Raw genomic sequence first — 23996 nt, forward strand, 5'->3', positions numbered from 1 at the left:
TTACAGGCAGTCTTCACTTAATAATCCTAAATGGGACTGGAAACTCCTTTACTAACTGATGAGGTTATTAAGTGAAACATCATATGCCTGCACTGCTTAGCAAAAACATATGTGATCATTAGTTATGGACATCACCCCTTCCTGAATCCAAGCCATTCTTGGACAAAGACAAGGGGCTGCCTCTACTTTAACTCTCTCCACTCACCTATCTCTCTCCCATCTCTGTCCTTTTGACTGCCCACTGAGGCCAGCTGCCCCCACCACCAAGTCATGCTTGCTGTTCTACACATCACTACTGCACTGTCCGGGCAGGGCCTTCTTCAGCACTGTTGCAGCCAGGGCCTTCTCTCTCATACCAGCCAGTGCTTTTCTCATGCACCAGCCAGGTTCTCTAAACCATGTGTTGGTTAGGGCAGGGGTCCCCAACCACCGGGCCGCGGACCGGTCCCGGTCCGTGGAGCACTCTGTACCGGGCCGCAAAGAATTTTTTTTTTTAAAAAAATGGCGGCTTTCTTCGCCTTCAGTGAATGCTGCTGGGATCAGGGATCAAGGACACAAATGAAAGAAGGGGAGGGAGGAAGCAACCAAAGCCTGTCCTGCTCTCCGGCTCAGCGGCTTCGGTTTCCTCCCGCCTCGTTCCTCTCTCAGTCGCTCTCTCGCTCCTCCACCAGCCCAGGAAGAAACTGCTTCAAAGAAGCCGGGAGGGGTGTGTGTGGCTTTTCCTGTCGCCGCAGCTCCTCCGAGCTCCCGTTCACCCCCACCCGCCGCCGCGTGCGGTTCAATCCAGTGCTCGTTCTGCCTGCCTGCCTGCCTTCGTTTCTGGTTGATTCGGAGAAGCTTCGGCTGATAAAAAGAGGCGAATAGTTATTATTCTCAGCCGAAGCTGCTCCCAAACAACCAGAAACCAAGGCAGGCAGGCAGGCAGGCAGAACGGAGCACTGGATTGAATGCGCGGGCGGGCGGGTGGGGTGAACGGGCGCTCGGAGGAGGTGCGGCGACAGGAAAAGCCACCCTCCCCCGGCTTCTTTGAAGCAGTTTCTTCCTGGGCTGGATGTTAGAGGTCCATCGTAGCTCTGAATGATCCCTAAACAAGGACTACAGGAGCTTCCTAGGGAAAACACACTGACTAAATGCTCCTCATTCAATTCCTGTTTTCACCAAACAGAGATAAGAGAAACATCTGCATGAAATTTTGTAGCTACACAGCTGGGCAAGACCTAGAACTAGAGAGACTGCAGTCAGGTGTCTTTAATGCTAGTTGTAGGGTAAACATAAAGTTTTGGGAATGGAAAATACAATCCCCCCCCCCAGCCGGTCCTTGAAAAAGTGTTTCTGCTTGAAACTGGTCCCTGGTACAAAAAAGGTTGGGGACCACTGGGTTAGGGCATTCTTTCAAGGAAGAAGAACCCAGCTGGTAAATGAAAAAAAGGCCTTGGGAGCACCAGCACAAAAGAAGGACCCCTGCAGCAGGGCCTTCTTTCTTATTTGAGAAAGAAGGCTCCGGCTGGCACACAAATAAAGGACCTGTCCAGTGTGCAACCTGAGAGCCTGGAGGGTGTGAGAAAAGGTCCTAGCTGCACCAGGGTGAAAGAAGGCAGAGTGAAATAAGACTCCATCTAGTATTGTAGTGGTATATGGTGAGACTGGCAGGACCAAGTGGCAGCAACAGCCAGCAGCAGCAGGTAAGTAGGCAGCCAAAAGGTGATCATAAATGTCGGTGGGCCCTACATTGTTCACATAACCATGGGGCTGCTGTGATAGCCTAACCGTTGAGGACTGGGAGTCCCTTCATTCAGCATTGCTGTAATTTTGAACTGTCAGTGAACAAATGGATGTTAAGTTAGTATTACCTGTATTCAGCCTTTCTAGTTTATGGCCTAGCATTGTGATTTAGTCAATAAACATAGTTAGAACATTCATAGCCTAGCACTAGGATGACAGTATTGCTTTTTGTCGTATGTATTTCTATTTGCCCCATTTCCAGAATACTTTTTCATCATAATATATCAAAATTAGGGATTAGCAGTTTCCATAATATACACAGATTAACAAATTATCTTTTCAATACATGCTTAAAAACCACACATAATTTGATTCCTAAATCTGGTAGTAACAGAATAACAGAATTGGAAAGGACATTAGAATCTTCTAGTCCACCCCTGATCTTTCTCATTTTTATTGTGCCCATTACTGTAGTTTGCAATCTTATAGTAAAATATTTTAATCTCTCTGTTCTGCATATATATTTGAGTATAAATGTGTATGAAATAATTAATAGTACGGGGTATTAGCAGCCTTAGCAATGTAAGCATAACAAAATATGCAGTAAACGGGGGGTGGGGGGGAGGTTGCTTTCATGATAAAAATGCTTCCTACATTATTTAATGTGAAAGTGCCTGGTACATCTGTTATATAGCATACAAACAAATGAAACTATCTGTCTGTAATCACTTACTGTTTTGATGCTTTGAGCACCAATTGTCTACCTATTTACCTATTTAATGAAAAATACAACAGAAGAAACATTTTTGTTTTTGCTTGCTTGCTAGGAATCTGGGACAGCCACATTCAAGAACCTCTTGTCTGATTTATGGGTAAACAAGACCTTAAATCCACCTCTTGTTAACAATCTGTGTTATAGCCTTGAGAGAGTCTTCTGTACAATTGGTCAAGTAACATGTATGGATACTCAAATGGAAGTGCAAGTAGTATTCCATGAATTTCTTGGCCCTATCTTTCTCATTTTTTGACACAGTGAATAGTTCTATTTTGAATAAGCACTTTGTTGAAGCTGGAATTAAGATAATTTCACCCAGTAACTGTAATATTTGGCTCAAGGAGTGAGATGGAGAGCTTCAATGCTAAGGTGATGACAGACCTAGCAATAAATCATTCTGATATGTAGGGACCCTTGAAACACAAACTAAGTGCTACAATGCAACTGACTATAACATTAATCCAACAGCTGCTTCTCCTTTGCAAAACAACTTCAGAAAAGAACTATATGGTTAATGGAGGGAGGAGCAAATGACACTTGATCCTTTCCCAGCATGCCTATTTTTCTCTCTTAAACATTCCCTAAAATTTGTAGACCATTGCTTTTATTATAAAACAATAGAAGATTCCCTATGCAACTCACAAACACATTACAATACAGTATGATAAATAATTAATTTGAAATGCCATGTGTTTTATTCATAAAATACATTCAAAGATAATTCACTTGTTATCTTGAATTCCAGGAGGGACTAAAGTGACTTGGAGGAGTTTCAAATGAAAATGGGCTACGGAAAAAAGAGTTAATATCCCAGCTTCCTCCCTTCCAAATTGTGCATTACAATACTCCAAAAGCACTCTGAAAAAGAGAAATATCTCTTAGGCTATCATTATATAAGGTTGCATTATAAATATTAAATTTAAGCTTTACTTGAAGATCAATTTCCATTTTGAGGCAAAAAAATATTTACTTTTTTAAAAAGCTTTAACGTTTTTTTGTAAAAAGTGCTCATATCAAACATAAGCAGCTATTCACAGGTAAATCACACAATGGTTGCTAAAAATCAATTTTACTTTACACTTCAATCTATATCACAGAAATGCTAAAAAAAATTCTAAAAAGAGAATGGAGTTCTGTAATATATCATTAGTAGTACACTAAAAAATGGTTAATTCATCTTCTTTTCAAACCCTGGGCTATTTTGGGTCTGTTCAAAGCTGAGATTTGACAGAAGTTATTTTAATTAATAATATCTTTGAAAGCATTCTTTTTTTCAACCAATTAGAAAGGCAGACTAAAAAATGTTCATGTTGTGATTGCTTCCACAAAGTACAAAATGAACGTAATTTTTCCTACCTTAATTTTGAAGTGACTGGCCTATGATGCCATGTGATCAGATATTTTGACCATGTAGCACCAGGGTATTTCTTCCCAATCTCTGATAGACTGGGATACTGACACCGTTAAAAAAAGATCAGAGTAGAGTGAAAATACTACAATTATTAATGGGATTAAAATTAAGTAATTTTGACAATGTTTTGCTATTAATATTAATATTCAATATGTGCTATTAGATGACAACAAATTTATTTTGAACAACTGCTGTTCAAAACTAATCTTTCTTTTTTAAAAAAGTCACAAGTATCATTATTGAAAGAACACCAGATAGGCTTTTATAGAACACAGCTCAAGACTTGTAAGAGTTATTAACATTTCACTATTTATTTGTTTAAAAAGATTTGTCATTCCATCAGTTACAAACAAACTCACACCACATTGGAAAAAAGTAATTCCTACTTAACTATTGAATAGTACTTTCACAAGCCTTTCTAAATCTATTGTTACAGCACAGGAAGCTAGTAAGTTAAGGAGGCTTCTCATAGTAGCATCACCGCATGAAAAATTCAAGAACCTGCCAACATCCAAATTTTATCAGTTCCTAAAAAGTTCCAGTGGTGGTCACAGAGACACACTTCCTGTTTACACTACTGTAGATCTAACAATAGGGTCATATATTCAACATCTGATATTCAGGCACTACATCTTCCAAATATAAATAACAGATACTTCTACTTAAATATGTCTACTTTTATGCCGTAACACAATAACAGTTTGTTTATAATAAGACAACAAAATAAGTGACAAGCAAAATGCATACAATAATATAGATATAAAAATACTGAGGAAGCAGTAAGGAAGTGCAGTTCTGTCCTAGAAAGAGTAATTGTTACAACTAGAAAGGAGTAATTATCAGTGTGATACCTCACAGATATGATTAGATGAATTATCTATATAAAATGTAATTATGGGAAACAGACATATAGTAGTCCTTGTTCGCTCTGGGGTGTTTTTGCTAGAAGTAAATGCAGTCTTATGACTGTGGGGGAGGACAACCATCAGAACTTCAGAACTGGGTTGTAAATATATTTTGGGGAGGGAGGTTGGGCTGTCACAACTTTGACCAGTTGCTAAGTTGAGAACTATCTCAACTGTACGAACAAATCCATGACTTTAACATGCTAATAAATCAATTGCTTGATGATGTTTTCTAATGGTGCATTATTACTATAAAAAATGATGGTCATCCTCACACCTTTTCCCAGCATGATATATTTCTCCAGAGGTAGACATTTGCATAGTCTGCTTAAATTATAACTAAAGCCTGATGATTTGTGCCTCAAAAGAATTCCAGGTTGATCTTTTTAAAATTTATTAAAAGAAAAGTTTAAAAAGTTTTAAAAAATTAACATAAACTTAGAAGAAGAAATAAAAAAAGATTCTAAAAGGGTAAAAGAAAAGGGAAGTTGAAAGAAAAAAAGGACAAGTACAAAAAATGGAAAGAAGGACATACAACTAAGGAAGAATATCAGCAGATAGCCAGAATCTGCAAAGACAAAGTCAGGATAGCAAAGGCTCAGAATGAACAAAGACTTGCAACAAAAGTCAAAGATAATAAAAAAAAGTTTCTTCCAACATATAAATAACAAGAAAAAAATCAAGGAAACAGTCGGTCCACTAAAGAGAGAAGATGGCAAGGAAGTAACAGGCAACAGAGAGAAAGCAGAACTGCTTAACTCATTCTTTGCATCCATCTTCATGCAAAAAGAAACTATAGCTCATCCCACCAAAACCAGAACTGTAAAAGACAGACCAGAAATAAAAGTTAAAATAAACAAAAAAATAGTAAGAGAACACCTGTCTGATCTTGATGAAAAAAAATCACCGGGGCCTGATGGATTATATCCCAGAGTTTTAAAGGAGCTGGCAGAGGTCATCTCAGAACCACTGCACCATATCTTTCAAAAATCCTGGAGCACAGAGGACTGGAAAAGAGCTGACGTGGTTCCCATCTTCAAAAAAGGAAAAAAACAGACCCAGGAAACTATAGACCATCAATACCCGGGAAGATACTGGAAAAGATAATAAAAAAAAACAGATCTGCCAACATCTAGAAACAAGTAAAGTAATAACTAGCAGTCAGCACGGGTTTGTTAAAAACAGATCATACCAAACCAATCTTATTTCATTCTTCAACACAGTGACTAAATTAGTAGACCAGCAAAATACTGTGGACATAATATATTTAGATTTCAGCAAGGCATTTGACAAAGTAGACCACAACCTACTTCTTAGTAAGCTAGAAAAAAGTGGAATAGATAGCACCACCACTAGATGGACTTGCAACTGGCTGGCAAACCGTACTCAAAGAGTAGTCCTTAATGGGTCTAAGTCTACATGGAGGGAAGTAAGCAGTGGGGTGCCACAAGGATCCGTCTTAGGCCTAGTACTCTTCAATATCTTCATTAACGACTTAGATGAGGGAATAGAAGGGGAACTTACCAAATTTGCAGATGATACTAAGCTGGCAGGAATAACTAACACCCAATAAGATAGGCTCAAGATCCAGATGGATCTTGACAGACTAGAACATTGGGCCATATCTAACAAAATGAAATTCAATGTAGAGAAAAGTAAAGTCCTACACTTAGGCAAGAAGAACCAAAAGTATACATATAGACTGGGTGAAACCAGGCTCAATAGCAGTAGCTGTGAGAGGGATCTTGGAGTCTTAGTGGACAACCAGATAAATATGAGCCAGCAGTGTGCAGCAGCAGCAGCCAAAAAAGCTAATGCAATCCTAAATTGTATTAACAGAGGGATACAATCAAGATCAAGGGAAGTACTGATACCACTCTATTAAGCCTTAGTAAGACCACACCTAAAGTACTGCATCCAGTTTTGTTCACCACATTATAAAAAAGATGTTGAGACTCTAGAAAAAGTACAGAGAAGAGCAATCAGGATGATTAGGGGACTGGAGGCTAAAACATACAACGAACGGTTGCAGGAACTGGGCTTGGCTAGTCTAGTAAAGAGAAGGACCAGGGGAGACATGATAGCGGTCTTCCAATATTTGAGGGACTGCCACAGAGAGGAAGGGATCAATCTATTTTCTAAAGCACCCAAAAGCCAGACAAGGAATAATGGATGGAAACTGAACCAGGAGAGATTTAACCTGGAAATAAGGAGAAACTTTCTGACAGTGAGAACAATCAACCAATGGAACAGCTTGCCCTCGGAAGTTGTGGGAGCGCCATCACTTGAGACTTTCAAGAAGGAAGTAAAAGCAAAAATAAAATAAAGATATCTAAAGAAGTGGCTTTTAATCTTCTTTGAAGTAGTTACAAACACAGCAATTACCATCTTCACCGTTTCATATTGCATAACTAAATCCTGAAATCAGCAGTTAATTTATACCCATTTTCAGCAAAAAGTCTATAAAGGTTTCCAGTCTTTTATAAAATTGTAGTTTACTTCTTAATCAAACAAGTTAATTTACCCATTTCTGCAAAATCAGTCATCTTCACAAGTCATTTCTCCATTATTGGTGCTTCTGTCATTTGCCTTTGTGCATATAATGACCTCATTGCAGTTACCATATATAAAACCAACTATAAGTCTTTTCTACTTGAATGTGTATGTTCTAATAAGAAATGACTGACTGATAATTTTTGAAACACTCTGCATCACAATATGTATTTGTATCCAGTATCACCTTGCTTTTTCATAACTCCACTGAGTTATGAATGATAATATATCTCTTCCTGTTTTTCACATTTTCAATAGTGATTAGACATTACACATTTTAGACCATTTTTCTGATGTTATTTTTTTAAAAAAAAAATCTTTTAAATTGTAACACACGAGAGTGATTAGTTTAATGATCTTTTTTTTAATTCTCAGTAGAATTCAAAAGCATCAATCTTTTTTCAAGTGTGCTTCTTCAAAATCCAAGTTTTGTTTTAATAGTTTCAACACTGCATGTACAATTCCAAGACATTCAGTGCTACTTTACTAAGTGCTAAATTACAGCACATCTCTTGACTTCTGGATTTCTTTATTGCTAATAAAGTCCCTTATAATCAGTCCCTCATTGACCGTTCAAAGTTACAACGGGGTCAGAAAAAACTACTTACAACCCAGATTTGAAATGCCAACATCTACCCCTCCCGTAGTCACATGACTGCATTTTGGGCACTCAGCAACCAGCCCACATTTACAAACATTTGCAATGGCCATGATTTACAATGGTTTTGCCAGAGACCAACATTTACATTTACTTTTGGATTGTGGCAAAAACTACCCTATAGCAAACAATGAGTTTGCTTAACAACCCTGGCATTTGTTTAACAACTTTGGCATTCACTTTACAACCTCTGTGATCACTTAATGATTGCCATAAAAATAGTCGTAAAAATGGGATGATTAAAGGACCAAATTAACAGAAACCTTTTCACTCAGACCAATGTTTCTACAATATGAAATTTAGTAAAGACAAACACATGAAAATATACTTGCACAATATACTTTAAGCAATCCATTGTTTGAATAAAATTACTCGTTCCTACCTGTTCCTTACCTTCTTCCCTCTATTTTGCCATTTAGATTAGCAATGATCCTATATATAAAATAAATCATCTGGCAATGCCATAGAATGCAAATTTACCGCAAAATTTAGCTTACATCACTAACTTGATCAGGAAGAATAAATACTGTATCTATTAAATACAAATTTGCAGTACGCTCATAAATCTGCTATTTCTAAATTACAGCGAAATACTGGAAGGGCTGACAAATTCACATGGTGGAATTGCTAACACTTTAATATTAGATATAGCATTAAGGGTGATAGGTGGTTAAGAAATATGAAGTATAAATAGATAAAAAATAAATAGGCTTCCATGGTTATACAATGATGCAGGGGATACCTTTTTCCTATTATGTTTTGTTACAGCCAGAGTTCTAGCATCAAATATAAAGGCCAACCATAAGTTCTACCTCATATTAAGTCCAACAAGCATGCAACTCTTTTCATCTTTATCCCGAACCTTGGGATACAACATTTCCATGTTGATGTCATAAATCAAATATCGGAATACTCCTACCAGATATCAATTACAGCTTAACTTATAAAAGATACATTAAACATTTGGGTTTCTCTTGACATTTGATTGTGTAATGCCAGAGTATGAAAGTAATATTACAGTTAGTGAGGCCAAGAAACATCAGGGAAATAAGCCCTTCAAAATGTTCCCTTTATACAATGTTTTCATTCTTCAGTGAGAGCTAAGCCCTAATATAAGACAAGAGTTCCTACAATCTGATTAAATTTTTAGAACTACAAACACAGAAGCCATTTCAGCAACACGCTTTGATGGAAAAAAACTGCACCAGAAGGGGGAAATTGCACCAAAACCTTCCCCTAGGCTGCTACGCAATTCGAATTTCAGAGTTTATTACAGCTTACCATTAAATTCCTATGCCTTTTTTAAAAAAAAAATTAATGGCAATAATGAATTTTTACAAGACATTCAAAGGTCAACAGTGGGCATATGTAGACTGCTACCTAATTTTATTGGTACAAAAATTCCTAAGTTAGTTCCTCTCCAGCTTCCCAGGAGAGGCCTGTTAAAATAGAGGAGAGGGCTGCTGAACGCCCGGATACAGGCAGTTACATAGATGACCCTACACCAAAGGTGCCAGGTTTGACTTTCCTCGCCAGCATTGGTCAATTCTGAACAGGATCTGTCATACCCAACATGGAGTCTGCCAGGACTCATTGTTTAAGTGGGGTCTTGCCTCTACCCCTCAGTGTGATTGTGGTGCTTGACAAAACATCCATCACAATGTGTCTGAATGTCCATCAAGAGTTTACACCGGCCCAATGTCTGATTTTTTTTCAACATAGACCACCCTGTCCTTGAATGGCTGGGTGGACATTAACATTTGAACCACTACAAGTCCATGTATTTGCCAAACGCCAAATAAAAATAAGTAAAATGAGTTTTGGACACATACTAGACATTCAAAGGTTAACAGTGGGCATATGTAGACTGCTACTTAATTCTGTTGGTACATAAGGTTCCTAGGTTAGTTCCTCTCCAGCCTCCCAGGAAAGGCCTGTTAAAATAGAGGGGAGCTTCAGCGTTACCCTACCGGGTAGCAAAGCTTTAAAATTAGTGTTGTTGACAGGCAGAAACAGCATCAGCCCTTTGCTCTGGCCGTCACCCTCCAAGGATCCCTAGCCTGTTGCCCTCCAGATGTAATGGACTACAACTCCCAGCGTTCCCTGCCAAGCATGGCCGAGATGAGCATCAGGTTGCCTGAACATTAGGTCCAACGGGGAGCCGGCTGCGCATCTGTTGCTTTGCACGTGCACAGAGTGCTCGCCTGTTCAGCTTCGTCGCGCGTGTAAACACCCGGGCACGGCTAATCATAAGGCCAGCTCATCACCTACTCTCCACGAGCGCGCTTAAAAGCATCTGCCTCATCCCGCCCCCGCTGCACCTGCAGCGCTGCCTGTCGGCGTTAAGGTTGACGAACCGGCTTCCTAATCTTTACTTTCCCCCCACCCCACCCTCCCCCGTCCCTTCCACCCAGCGGGCCGCACCGTTAGCTATGAGCTTGGCGGAAAGCTGCTTGACGAGTTCGGGGATCCTTTCCCACTGACACTCGGACCGGCACCTCTCGATCTCCGTCTCCAGCCGCGAGCCCCCTTTCTTGGTGGCCATGGCGGGAGCAGGCCCAGCGGGCAACCCCGCAAAGCGGGGACCGGCCGAAGGGAGGGAGGCGCGGCAGCTGCGGCACCGTGGCAGCGGGCGCCTTTTCGGCGGCGGAACGAGCCGGGCTACGGCCCCGGAACGAGCCGGGCTACGGCCCCGGAACGGGAACCGGAGGGGCGCCGAACGCGGTTCGCTGCAGCGCCACCTACCAGCAGCCAGAAAGATGAGGCGGAGGGAGGAGTGGGCGGAGCAAAAATAAAAACACGGCTCCCGGTATTGTTTGGCGGGAAAGGAGAAAGGCTGGTTCCGCAGTTATTCAGCTCCTTTTGCAGTTGCGCTCCCGGCATATTATAGGGAAAGGTGGATAAGCGGATTCCACATAGAGACTATTCACACGACTGTACTGCCAAACTTCAAGGATTCTTCCGAGAGTGGAAAAACAACTGATTTTTATTCTTGCAGGGAGATGATGTCGAGTGTATGCAAAGAAATTTAGGATTCCCAGTGAAATCCTCAACTTCCAATCACAATTGAGTGAGAAAATTGTTTAATAAATTTTGTCCCATTTTACAACTTTTCTTGGCACATTTGTTAAGTGAACCACTGAAGTTGTTTAAATTGGTAAGTTACCTGAATCTGGTGTCTCCATTGACTTTGCTTATCAGAAGGTTGTAAAAGTGGATCACCTGACCCCAGGGCTGTCATAAATGTGACTCAGTTGTCGAACATCCAAATGTAAATCATGTAATCATGGGGGAATGCTGTAACGGTCATAAATTACTTTTTTCATGGCATTGTAACTTCGAACCATCACTAAGCAAACTGTTGTAAGCAAGGACTGTGTTACACACTTTATTATATAATGAATAAACACAGATTATACATTTAAAAATGGTTTTAATTGCACTGTAATAGGTTTTTTTTAAAAAATACTTATCCAGTCCTTGCAATACAGTGTAAATATACAGTATATTATTCTTGTGTATGTTATGTCCCTTGCGTAGTCTTCAAATTATTAAAATAACTGTTTAGTATACAAATATTAGAGGAATTATTGGATGCAAAAAGTACATACAGTATTTTGACACTAAAGCATAGCAGCTCAGGGCCAACTCTAGCACTGGCAATGCATGGTAATCTTCCCAAGGACAGACTCTATTCTAGTTAGTGCTTGGCTAATAAGAGCTGTATCATACAATTGAGAATATAGAAGGAAGTATCTGTAGCTCAGGGTTGAACTGCAGATTCCTTGGTGCTCTCTGAGCTTGGTCGTTTACAGATGCTTCATTACCCAATGAAGTGCAAGGAAATGTAGTTTGTTTTGTTTACATACAGTAACTTGCTCTGCCAACGTTCATGAGGGTATGTTTTTCTCTTTGGTAGTTAATATTTAATATTTAATCAAGGATCAGCGTAGTTCCTTGATCAATAAACTACCAAAGAATGATGAGAACAGAGGTTTGTTTTTAAAAAAAACAGCCCCCATGGGTTTGCAAGTTTTCCAATAGCCTAGACCTCTGGGTTGGAAAGGAGATGATTATTCATTGCATCTTTGTCATGATCACAGGCCTTGCTCTGGTGATGTCTCTGGGCAGCAGTCTTTTCTCCTTCCTGTTTATTTTTCTTTGCAGCTTCCCTTCCCTGCCAAAGAGAAGATGTGATGAATGTATCCCTTTCTAGGTGGCATATCAGTATTTGCTTTGTGCCTTATAGGACTAAGCCACTGCTAGTTTTCCATCCCAATAATAAATAATAAGATATACCCAAATTCTGACCCGAAATGTTGGAAGTGTCAATGAGTTGATGGTACCTTTTATCACATGTGGTGGCTCTGCCCTAAGGCCAGGACTTATTGGACCAAAATCAAAGATTGGATACAAAAAATCACGGGACACCAAATGGAATTCAAACTGGAACTCTACCTTTAGGGATAATCAAAAAACAGTATCTGAAAAAGATAAATTTTATAATATTACACATACTGACAGCGGCCAGAACAGCTTATGCACAAATGTGGAAAGAGCATAAGGTTCCAACAGAAGAACTAATTTTACAAAAAAATAGCAGACTGTGCAGAAATGGATATGCTCACACTAAAAATAAGGGAAAAAGAAGAATCTGAATATTACTCAGTTTGGCATAGATGGTACATGTGGCTAGAAAAGAGAAATAAGAATTGATAAAGATGATTGTATAAGAAGAATTCTCAAGAAAGTGATACACAGGCAGATTGATAAAATAGATAAGGATAGATAATAAATAATATAAATAAAGACTACTAAGGTTATGCACAAATAGATGATGGAAATGTGAGTTAATACTGAATGTTGATGCAAAAGCTGTTGAAAATATAGTTATGATTTGTACTGGTAGAAAACAAAAACTATTTGGAAAAAATAAATAATAAGTATTACTACTTAAAACAACAAGCACTAATATTCAGGTGGTGTGCATTGGAAGACCAATACCCATCAATAATTCAGTAAATTAAATTTGAAGCATTTTATACATAGTCAAGTTTATTGTTTTGAAGGTAAAACAAATATATCTGAACATACATACAAAGTCTATCGCTTTTAGCATAAAATCCACACACAAAAAACATTTCAGCAAATTTACTGAAAGTAAAAGTATTTTTTGACAATTACAAATTCCAATTTGATTTCTTTCTAAAGTTGATGCAACTCATTAAAGACTTGCCAAATGATAAACATTAAAACACATGTAAAATGCATGCATATTTGTTTTATATAGCTATGTCTAATATTGACAATTCCAGTAAATATAAAATAACTTAATTTGTTAATTGAGGAACTGATGAGAAGCAATGTTAATTGTAACATTAAAGCATCATGTAAAGTTTGTGTACATGAGTAGACACATATCACATAAAGTAAGCCACATCTAAAATGAAGAGAAACTTCCCGGATTTTTCTTTCATGAAAATAATTTTCTAAGAGCCCCTGTTCCAGTCTGCATAAGTTAAGACTAAGTTCTAGCCCAGCTAGAATGAAATAATCCCAATAGTTTAAATGATTATTAACTTTTTTGTATATAAACCATATAAATATAACACTTCAGGAAGAAATGTTAATAAATGTATTTATAGTATATATATTAGATTTGGATTTAAACTATAAATTCAACAACCCAATAAATGAACAAAATTAAAATTAATAAGATGTAATGGTTAAAAAAAGGTTTTGTATTTTTAAAAAATATTTTATCTTATTTTCTGAAATGCTATCTATTTGAAATCTCACAGAAAGTAATAAATTAAAAAGAAATATAAACAAACATTTCTGCATCAGGCTCATGACAATAGACTGATCATCTGAGTAGAAACTTCATTCAAATATTTCTCATTGTCAGCCTGTTATGGAAGAAACTGCTGTCCCTCAATGAAAAATGGAAAGAATCTACTGGTTCCTATTTTGGAACTCATATAATGCCTTAATGTTAGAGTCAGCACCTACAATATACAGATTTTTTTTAGTAAAACAATGGATAAACATCACTCTTTATATTTAAATATTTACTCATATTTGCCTCAAAACACTAGGAAATATTTGGGAATTTTAGTTATAAGTTAATACTTATAACAATTTAATTAATTTACTCCAAAAGTTTTATTCTGCTAGTAGAACACTCCCACTGACTGAATTGTTCTTTCTCTTATTTAACCTTTTAAAATTTTATTTCATATTTTAATAAATTGGAATACTTTTAATTCTTGTTCTTTTAACTATATAACCTCTCCATCAATCACCAAAGCAATCACAATATAAAACACTATTATCTTTAAATGATACACAATCCATGCAAGTGAACCACAGCACATGTTCGGGGAACTAAAACTGGAAACACCCTATACATACACACTAAATTGGCAATCTAATTTTCTGAAGAAAATAATAAATTCACAATATTTATATGAGAAAATTAAATTAACACTTAAATCTTTCAAGTTTAATGATAAATCCTTTCAAGGAACTAGTTATCCTAAAAACCCTCGAATCCTGGTAGCAGTAACCAGCCAACAGAGTCTTGCAAAGTCACCATGTACGTACAACAATTTTCCTAGGTAGTGATTATATGAGTTAAATTCATTTCTTCTAGTTGTGCCCATTCCAGTAATGGGTGGACACTATTACATAACATTTATGAAGGATGAGATAATCCATAGACTATCCAGAAGTATTGTTTACACATACTTAATCACTAGGGCTATACAAATCATTCTGATGGATGCTTTTACAGCAGTGGCAACAAAAGTGATTTCTATGTGTAATATATATGATTTCATATCAATCAAATATTATTTCATAAAGTCCTTAAAGGGCCCTGCAAGCCTTAAAAAGAATATAGGTATGCACTGTCACTGAAGATGTTTTAGGAATAGATTGTATAAATGTCGCAAGAATCTAATACAGATACTTGTAAGTCAGTGCCAATGTGACACCATAAAATAATTATTCTACTTTAATTGCTAACTTTAAAAGATTTTAATTATTGGATGCACATTCATCTATCATGCAAAGTCAAAGAAAATAGCACATAAATGTTGCAACAGAAGTATCTGTCTTTTCCAGCAATATTATTTTCCTGCTCTCAAAGTGCATAAAATGAACAATGACATTGTAATCATCTGAGGTCTACAGTGCTTCCTTTATTTGAAGTAATTTATTTAAACAAATACTTTTCAATGTGCAGTATATTTTTTTTAAAAAAAATACAGCCTTTATTCAAAATTATTCTATTAATTTTCAGATCAATTTCTTCCACTATGCTATATTAGTCTAGAGAGTTTTATTATATATGAGGGTTTTTTTTACAAAAGAAAATTAAAATAAATCTGAATTAAATAAATCTTAAAATAAATCTGAATGATTAATACAGCATTTCTGACCTTCCTTATCGAATTATGCACCAGCATTCTCTATTACTAATATTAAAAAGCACAACCTATTTGCTAGTCCACCCTCTTAAAAAAATTGAGATTCTAACAATCTTGCAGGTATATCATCTTGTTTGTATCAACTTCAATTAACTCCTATTGGCCTGGTGCAAAATTTTAAAGTCAAAGAATAACAGTTTTAAGGGTAATAAATTATTATTGGAGTTACCAACAGCATAACTATAATGTAGTAGTGAACTTTTAGGAAAACGGTGTAATAAATACCCTGTTTCTCCAACAATATGGCCTCCCCCAATAGGAAGTCCCAGCATGTTTTATAGGCATGAAATGAAATTAAGCCCCTCCCCCCAAATTAAGGCCTATATTAAAACATGCAAAATGGGGGGAATGGTGGGGGGGCTTGCCATTAGGAAGTACTTTTGTTGCACACCCGGATATGGTGCTGCCTGCATTGACCCCAATACGAAGTGCCCCACCAACGCCAAGGTCAACATCCAAGCCATCGCCACCCGCCCGCCCGAAGATGCAAGGGGGGGCGAATTAAGTCACCCCCCGAAAAGACGGCCTAGCCATTTTTGGGGGGCTCAAAAAAAAAAAAAGACCCGGCCTTATTATATGAAAAACACGGTATCTCTCTGCTAGACTAGCTAAAGATTTATCCTTTTTAACAAATAAAAAATAAAAAACATGAATTTAACATTTCAGTCAGCGCAAGCTGTTTAATTCCCGACAATGATAAAGTATAAAGAGGCTTTATCCAGCATCTCTCACTGTTTTACTTTTCTACTAGCAGGATAAAACATTATATAAAAGAAGCAGGAATGTTGTTTAAGTCTTGCATTGATCATTTTATTAATAGCAAGAAATAATTTGGTTTATATATGTAGGTCTGATTGTGAAAAATATAATACCATAAAAGAACGTTGAAAATATAGCTGCACGTGTACCATTTAATTTCTGTTATTGCTCCATCAATTCCTCTACATACCGATAGACAAAAGTATATACTGTAAATAATTAACTTCTAACTATAGTACAAATTTATGAATAGACATAAGTTATCAATAATAATATGCAATTTACACTCACTTATGCTTGTATTCATGAAAATCCCCTCCCCCAATAGTATAAAGTTATAGCTCATTAAGCTTTCACAATAGCTGCCTGTGGAAGAAACAATGGAAATATATACAAAATCCTTTTCCTGAGAAATGCAAAATCATTACTTTGTAATTTGCATGACATCCTACCAAATTTTTAAATTTTGATACTTTTAAAAAATCCCTTTAATTTCTCAAAGGTATTAGATATTAAAAATAAATTGTCTATACCACATATAAATTTAGTTGCATCAGAATTAAACTACTAAACTGTTGACATTTTGTTTAAAAAGATGTTCTACTACATCTTCATTTTAAAATGGAAAGTGGCATACCATAACAAGATATTTATGTAATTTACTGAACACATCATTTCCATCTCTTCAAGATGCTTATCTGTATTATCAGAGAAAAATGTTTGAAATGAACTATATGTACATGTATAGAAAGTAAATTAATTTGCACCAAATTAGTAACGTAGTATATATGCACACAAATTAGTATCTTTGTGCTCTCAGCATATACAAAGATCAGGATAATCTAAACAGTTCAGTTTTCAATATTGTGCTACAAAGTTTAACTGATGGAGTCCTTGGTGCTCTCTGAGCGTTGTTTTCTTGCAGATATTTCATTACCAAACTAGGTAACATAACTTATATCAATGTATGCAATTAGCAATACAATCCTATGTCTTTTTATTGAAATAGCTCATGGAGTGCAGTGATGCTTACTCATAAATAAGTGTGCAGGAAACTGCAAGCTAAATAATGCATTTCTTTGAAACTTGAAGTTGTGCTACTGCACACAAAAAGTGTAAGTGCTTTTAAATAGTTAACAATGCAAGATACTGTCATGTCCAAGTTTGGATGTATAGTTTACAGAAATAATTTGAATTTCTAACACAGTGTAGAAGTCAAAATATAACTGATAGAAAAACTGCTCTGATTCTATGTTTACATATCTTGAAATTAAGATGCCCACAAAAATCCAGTAAATGACACAAAAATTCATATTGTGTTATTTCTCTAAAATTCTTCATGAAAATATTCTCAGGCTTTTTCTAGGGTTTTTTTTTCAGTTTCCCTAAAGAAGTATGCAAGAGATTTCTGAAAACTATAATAGATAAAATTATATAAAGAAATTACAATTTTTATAGAAAAGGAATGTTTTGCATAGGATTTGGATTGTTCATTCTACAATTCAGCAAGGTATTTCTAAAATCCACTAAGTGAGGTCTAATCATACCAATATCTAGATATAAGCTTAATTTTATACAAATTGCCTCACTAAATACCCAGTAAGACTACTTCCATATTTTTTTGCACAACTGCACTATGTGAGCTATGGAAGAGCTCTGCATATATTTATAAATCATGCTTCATAGTTTAAAATATTGCCATTTAAAAATGCATCAGAAAATCCATATTTATGAATCCAAAATATAACTAGTGGAGTAGTAAAACACAGTGTAGAGATATAAAGCACAGTGTTTGACAGAATATCCCCTTAATTTTTCAATGCATTAAAATATACCCCAGTGTGAATCGGGCAAACTCAGATCATTATGTCTAGACATTAAAATATCACAAAAATGTATTGCCAGATTAAATAATATAAGCTCATAATTCTTATTGAAATTGTTACAGCATCTCCAAGTAGTACTCACAATTTCATTCAGTTACTTATCAAATACAAATTATAATAACAACTACACAGATGCTTGATACAGAATAAAAATCTCTTGAATATTAAGCTACAACCCAATTGCCAATTTTATTACATATCAAAGCATACTTAGCTTGGTTTTTTTATCCACATGATAAAGGAATATATCATTCTCACAGAATTATTTTTATAGTTGAAAATTCTTTTTCTCTGTTTTTCTCTCTCTCTATCTCTCCAAGTCAAGTTTTAAAATCCCAAATTTTTCTTACTAGAAAAAAGTAGAAGAAATAAAGTTTTATATGCAGGGGTGGGATGCTATCAGTTCTGCCCGGCTCTATAGAACTGATAGCTCTGAAGAGCAGCAGGTACCGAACCGGTTCTGTGTCTGCTGCTGTTTGGCCCACCCACCTGCCCGGGCTGTTACCTGTCCTTTATTTCCTGCTTTTTCAATCTCAGCTGCTTTGTGCAGCACAGCTGAGGTTGAAAAAACAGTTTAAAAGTGCCTTTTCAAATGCTGCGCACCCGCGCGCAGCGCTTATCAGCTGTCCAGGCAGCACAGCTTAAAGTTTATTACACGTGAGTGTGCAAAGCATAATCACTGAACACTAGTTGAATCCCACCCCTGTTTATATGGTCTCCAAATTATCACATAAATTAAGTTGCTGCTTATGTGTTATGCAGGAACTTCTTCATATTCTGAGGAAGTGGCTTGTGTGTATGTCTTGCATAAGAAAATAGCTTCTGCATACGAGAAAATAAGTTATTTTTGATCCTGGCAAATATATTGAAACACATCTTTGTTGAGGATTTTATACACACGTACACATGCATTTGTAACTTTGTACAATCAAATATATTTTATATAGAAAACTGTCTCTCTGTGTATGTATGCATGCATGCATGCATGCATGTACGTATATTACAAAGAAAACCAAATGTAATGAAAAGATTTGCAGATTTATGAGAACTTGTGAGTCTAAACGGGACAGGCTCCCGAGTGCAGGATTATGCCATTGGATTACAGACATCTTTTAAAAACTGTTGGAGATGCACAGAAAACATTTTATATCACTTTTTTGTTTTTTGAATTTTGATTCACAGTGGTATTTCAACATGTCCTATTTTGGCCTCAGACTGAAACAAAAAAAAAAATCAAAAGAAGCAATTTGTAAACATATCATTCAAAAGAGCATAGGCATCAACAAATTTCAATTACTATCCAAGAGTTTTCTCTTGGATAGTAATCTTCAATCTCTGATCTTCAAACAGAGAATTGAAAGATATTTTCTGAATTATTGCTGTCTACAGGATGTGTTGCCTGTGGTGTTTTTGTAGGGGTAGTTTTACCATAGGATTGAGAGGAAGAAGAATGAGAACTTTCACTGGAACTGCTGCGTGTCTCTGTGCTTGTGCTTGTCTTTTTCATCTTTCTTCTTTTTGCAAGAGGTGCCTTGTCAACGTTCTGGAGGCAAAATCCTTCCCTTTTATACTTGTTAAAAGCCTATTTAGGACAGCAAAAACAATTCTTAATTCTCTCTGGTTCCATCTGGTCAACCTTCAGTCATAGGAGACAATCATGTTTTTTTTTTAATCAGCACAATTTCCCATAGGAGGATTTCTTAACAGTTAATTTCAAAATCTTCATATGTCATTTTATAAACATCCACAAAAAAATTTCTTTCAAGTCCGTCTAACCCCTTAAGTTAGCTTTTAACTTTCCAATATCAACATTCTTCAGCTGTTGTCCCAAAAATAATTTTTGTTTAATTCTTAAACATTCTTAAATTTATCTCATCCTGTAGAAACTCTTGTGATGCAACTAGCCCTTCAGAAGGCTATTAATATCCAGAAAATCAATGTCTTAAAGTAGGTAAATTTAGCATCTGTTTTGAAGGCACCAAATCATGGCTTAGACAAGGTGATTTTCTTCTACCTCCCAGAGGTCTCAAACTGGTTGGAGATTGTTATTTTTGATCTCTCTCACTGATAGACTCTGTATGGAGCAAACATGTGGGTGAGCCTACTTTTCTCCTTGATTTGGAAAGGAGTTCTGAGGAGCCAAATGTGGCCTGGCCTATCATGAGTGTTGCATACCAATTATAGATTTGATTATAGTCTTTGCCTGTTATCAACTGCAAAATACAACTATTCCAGAGACATTTGAATTTTTGATCTACAATTTAGCTAAATATGAATCCTAAACAGAGAATGTCAAAGAGTAGGCTCTAAAAAGAGACATTTTAAAAAAGAGTATTTATATCTAGGATTGAATACAAAACCAGTGGGGAATCATGGGTTCTAGTCTTGTCCTCGGGATGAAATCAGCTGGGTGACTTTGAACTAGTTACTCTTAGCTCTAGAAAGAAGGCAACTACAAACAACTTCCAAAATGTTGCCAAAAAACAACACTGATTCATCCAGGCAGTTAGCAGTAGTTCAGACTGACTCAAAGGCAAAGAAGCAGCAGAAGTGAAGAAGCAGAAGCAGAAGAACAGGAGGAGGAAGAGGAGGAGGAGGAGGAAGCTAGGAAAGGATGGAAACAAAACATGAACGGGAGTTTGATTTAAGGTAAGATATAGTATGTTTTACATTTTTTTCCAGCTGGGTATATTTTTGTTAATGACTACACTTATAAAAAAGAACTTAATTAGATTTTGAAATTCAGACAGAAAGTGCATCTTTTTATGTACAGCTTTGTTCTGCCATTACATTAGGATAAACTTCTTATTGTTTTCTCACTTGAGGCAGAAATAACCAAGCTTAAATTATCTTCTGGGAAGACCTAACTTTGTGGAAAAATCAATAAGGTTGGGAAATAACATTAAAAGAAGAAGGAGGAGGAGGAGAAGGAGGAGAATGAGGAGGAGGGGGAAGAGAAGGAGAAGGAGGAGGAGGAGAAGAAGGAGAAGGAGAAGGAGAAGGAGAAGGAGAAGAAGAAGAAGAAGAAGAAGAAGAAGAAGAAGAAGAAGAAGAAGAAGAAGAAGAAGAAGAAGAAGAAGAAGAAGAAGAAGAAGAAGAAGAAGAGGAGGAGGAGGAGGAAGAGCATGACCAGTCCCAAGGTAGGTGGAAAATTATAGGGGCAATGGGTGCATTGTTGAAAATCTGAAGGATCAGGTTGGGAACACACCCCGCAGGGGAAAATCTATCTTTATAATTGCTCAGTCAATACCATCATTGAGAGCACATAAGCCATCAGCTGCATCCTTGATAGACAGCCTGACTCAAGTGAAACTGAATTACCTTTAAGCAATCAACACTCCAGAATAAATAATTTTAGTATAATTAATACAACTGATAATTATTAATGTAAGAAAGCTGACATATGCAGATTTCCATCCTCAATGGGAATTGTATATACGACCTGTACATTTCCCCCCCTCCAAACTATTTCTTTCATTCAACAGAAAATAGTAAGACTATTTCATTTCATAAAGATGGAGAAAAACGATATGCCTTGCTAAAAGAATCAAAATAAAGCTTAAATAAAATTTTTTACCTTCTTAATGTATATGTACCCAAACTGCATCTTGCCTTAAAACTAAATGATAGGCTGAAATAAGAAATATAGTTTAATTTAGAGAAGTAATGTAAGCTTACATTAAAAGTTGCTTTGACATGTATTGAAGCTCCTGAAGACCCTAAATTGTCTGGAGTCATTAATGGGTTGGATGATAGTTGGCAACCATCCTGAAGCCAATCGTTATGTCTCAAACTGGTCATTTTAATCCTCTTATTTGGATCCACTGTGAGAAGTCCTAGTATGAATGCATTAGATATTTTAAAGTAACACACATTGGCTATTAAACATTACTTATTTTACATCCATTTATAAACATTGATAACTTAAATACTGGCAATTGTTTTTTTAAATGGTTAAGTTTATTAATCTTTATTTTAAATTATATACTTTGATATTCCTATTATGTAAATTGATTATAATGAAACTTTATTTACAGAAAAGTCACAAAATATTATATTAAATAGGTTAAATCACCTTGTTAATTTAATTTAGAAATGTCTATATACTCCAAACCATGAAACTTCTTTTAAATATACAAATTTGAAAGCTGGAAGATCTGAATTAGATTCTATAAAAGTAAGAACTTGAAAGAATAAGGTATGAAGCTGTTTTAAAGAAACAGAAATCTATTTCAGTACAGAATTTTAAGTTATTAATTTATACATATTGTGCTATTATCCTCAGCAAATATTTTAGTAATTTCTAAGAATTAAATTACTAATACCCCCATCTTCTTTTGTACTGTCAAGCCTATGTGGACATTTACCACCAACTGATTACCCTTTTATTATTTATACGGTGTTTCTGGGGCCCTTCCAATCATTTTTATTTGTATTGTTTGTTAAGATAACCAGGACAATCTATCTCTCTAAAAGTAGCAAAATTTTGCTGCGCTATGTGTAAGTTCACTTACAAAGAAATCATTGATGTTAGGGGTTAACTGTGCTTTATTTATTTTAGTGAATGTATTTTAATTGGTCAATGAACAAAATAATGTCTGTATACTCCTAAGAATTACTCAATAAGTCAGTGATCCATATATACCTTGTATCAAATCTTTGGCTTCCTGAGAAACGTTTTTCCAAGCATCTCCTTCAAATGAAAATTCCCCTCTTTTAATTTTCTTCATTGTTTCCAAAACATTTGTACATATTATACTGGTATCTTGAGACTGAAAGGGTATTTGTCCTGAAAGCATTGTATACTTTTCAGGGATGGGGAAAAGACATGTTTTAAATCATTAATTACAGATAAATGCAATTCTTATTTATCATATTTGTGTAGATATACTATAAATAGCATTAATAATAAATTGTAGATTAATAATTTTAAAGTTCATTTTTACATAGAGGTAGTCCTCTACTTTGTAATTAAGCCTGGAATTATGATAGCAAGTTGTGGCAGTCATTAAGAGAGTCACAACGTAACCACTCTAATTTTACAACCTATTTTCCTGTGGATGGTAAGCGAACAGTGCAGTCATTAAATGAAGGCTGCAGTGATTAAGCATATATGGTAAACATTAAACATATCAGTTACAGCCAACAGCCATTTTTTGCTGGAAACTGGAAGTAATTACTAGAAACTGGAAAATCATGGTTATATGGCCACAGAATGCTGGAAACAGCCATAAATGAGAGCCAGTTACCAAGCGCCCAAAGCATGATCACATTACCATGAAGGGAGTACTGTTGTCAGAATTTCGAAATTGGGTCAAAGGAATTTTTTTTTTTTTTGGGGGGGTCTGTTGTAACTTTAAACATCACAATTGACCACAATCTACCATTAAGCAAGGATTATCTGCAACATAAATGAAGTAACATTTACAGAAGTTAAAGTATAATTGTTTCAGTCACCTTTTTTCATAAGAATACAATTCTATTGAACTCTCATCTTTTATAAAAAGTGGTTAAGTAAAATGCCGTTGGTCGTTCACCTCTGCTATTATTTTAACAATGGACTATCCAGACAAAATATGCTTCTTCTCAATTATTGTCAAGAGATCTGTACCCAATCATAGTATACTAAAACAAATTTAATTGTAAATAAGATTATATCACCAATTACAAATTTGACTGAGTTAAAGGATTTACTATGATCAATATACGTCACCAGGCTTATGATCTAATTCAAGTGAAGTCAGAATTGTTTCTGCCATTTTCCCTAGCAACCAAGGCAAAAAAAGCCCAGTAAATTCTTTATGATAAATATATTTAATTCTATTATTTTCAGA

At 35.9% G+C, this 23996-nt stretch overlaps 2 protein-coding genes and 1 long non-coding RNA gene across 9 annotated transcripts in view; all 3 read right to left on the reverse strand.

Moving 5' to 3' along the window:
* The window catches only part of TTC7B (tetratricopeptide repeat domain 7B), a 94339-nt gene extending 83585 nt beyond the window's left edge, over positions 1-10754 (reverse strand). For 4 of the 5 annotated variants that reach the window (XM_026679176.2, XM_087952073.1, XM_087952072.1 and 1 more), the window contains exon 1: positions 10449-10754. In XM_026679176.2, the coding sequence (XP_026534961.2) occupies positions 10449-10569 (121 nt within the window). In that variant the 5' untranslated portion in view covers positions 10570-10754. The remainder of the gene's footprint in view (positions 1-10448) is intronic. The other variant, XM_087952075.1, reaches the window with a different exon arrangement.
* Positions 10755-12109: 1355 nt separating this feature from the next.
* Positions 12110-12433, reverse strand: LOC148133454 (uncharacterized). The gene is made up of 2 exons (XR_015746826.1): positions 12371-12433; positions 12110-12201 (listed from the first exon to the last, which is right to left on the reverse strand). It is a non-coding gene; the product is annotated as an uncharacterized LOC148133454 (long non-coding RNA).
* Positions 12434-18478: 6045 nt separating this feature from the next.
* RPS6KA5 (ribosomal protein S6 kinase A5) overlaps positions 18479-23996 on the reverse strand; it is a 42509-nt gene continuing 36991 nt past the window's right edge. For all 3 annotated transcript variants that reach the window (XM_026679179.2, XM_026679177.2, XM_087952077.1), the window contains 3 exons: positions 22808-22967; positions 21841-21998; positions 18479-19744 (listed from right to left, as the gene is read on the reverse strand). In XM_026679179.2, coding sequence (XP_026534964.2) covers positions 19505-19744; positions 21841-21998; positions 22808-22967 — 558 coding nt within the window. In that variant the 3' untranslated portion in view covers positions 18479-19504. The remainder of the gene's footprint in view (positions 19745-21840; positions 21999-22807; positions 22968-23996) is intronic.

Source organism: Notechis scutatus, chromosome 1, assembly GCF_049901735.1.
Source record: "Notechis scutatus isolate UNSWTSFEM ecotype Mainland chromosome 1, rNotScu1.2, whole genome shotgun sequence".
In the NCBI taxonomy this organism is placed as follows: Eukaryota; Metazoa; Chordata; class Lepidosauria; order Squamata; family Elapidae; genus Notechis; species Notechis scutatus.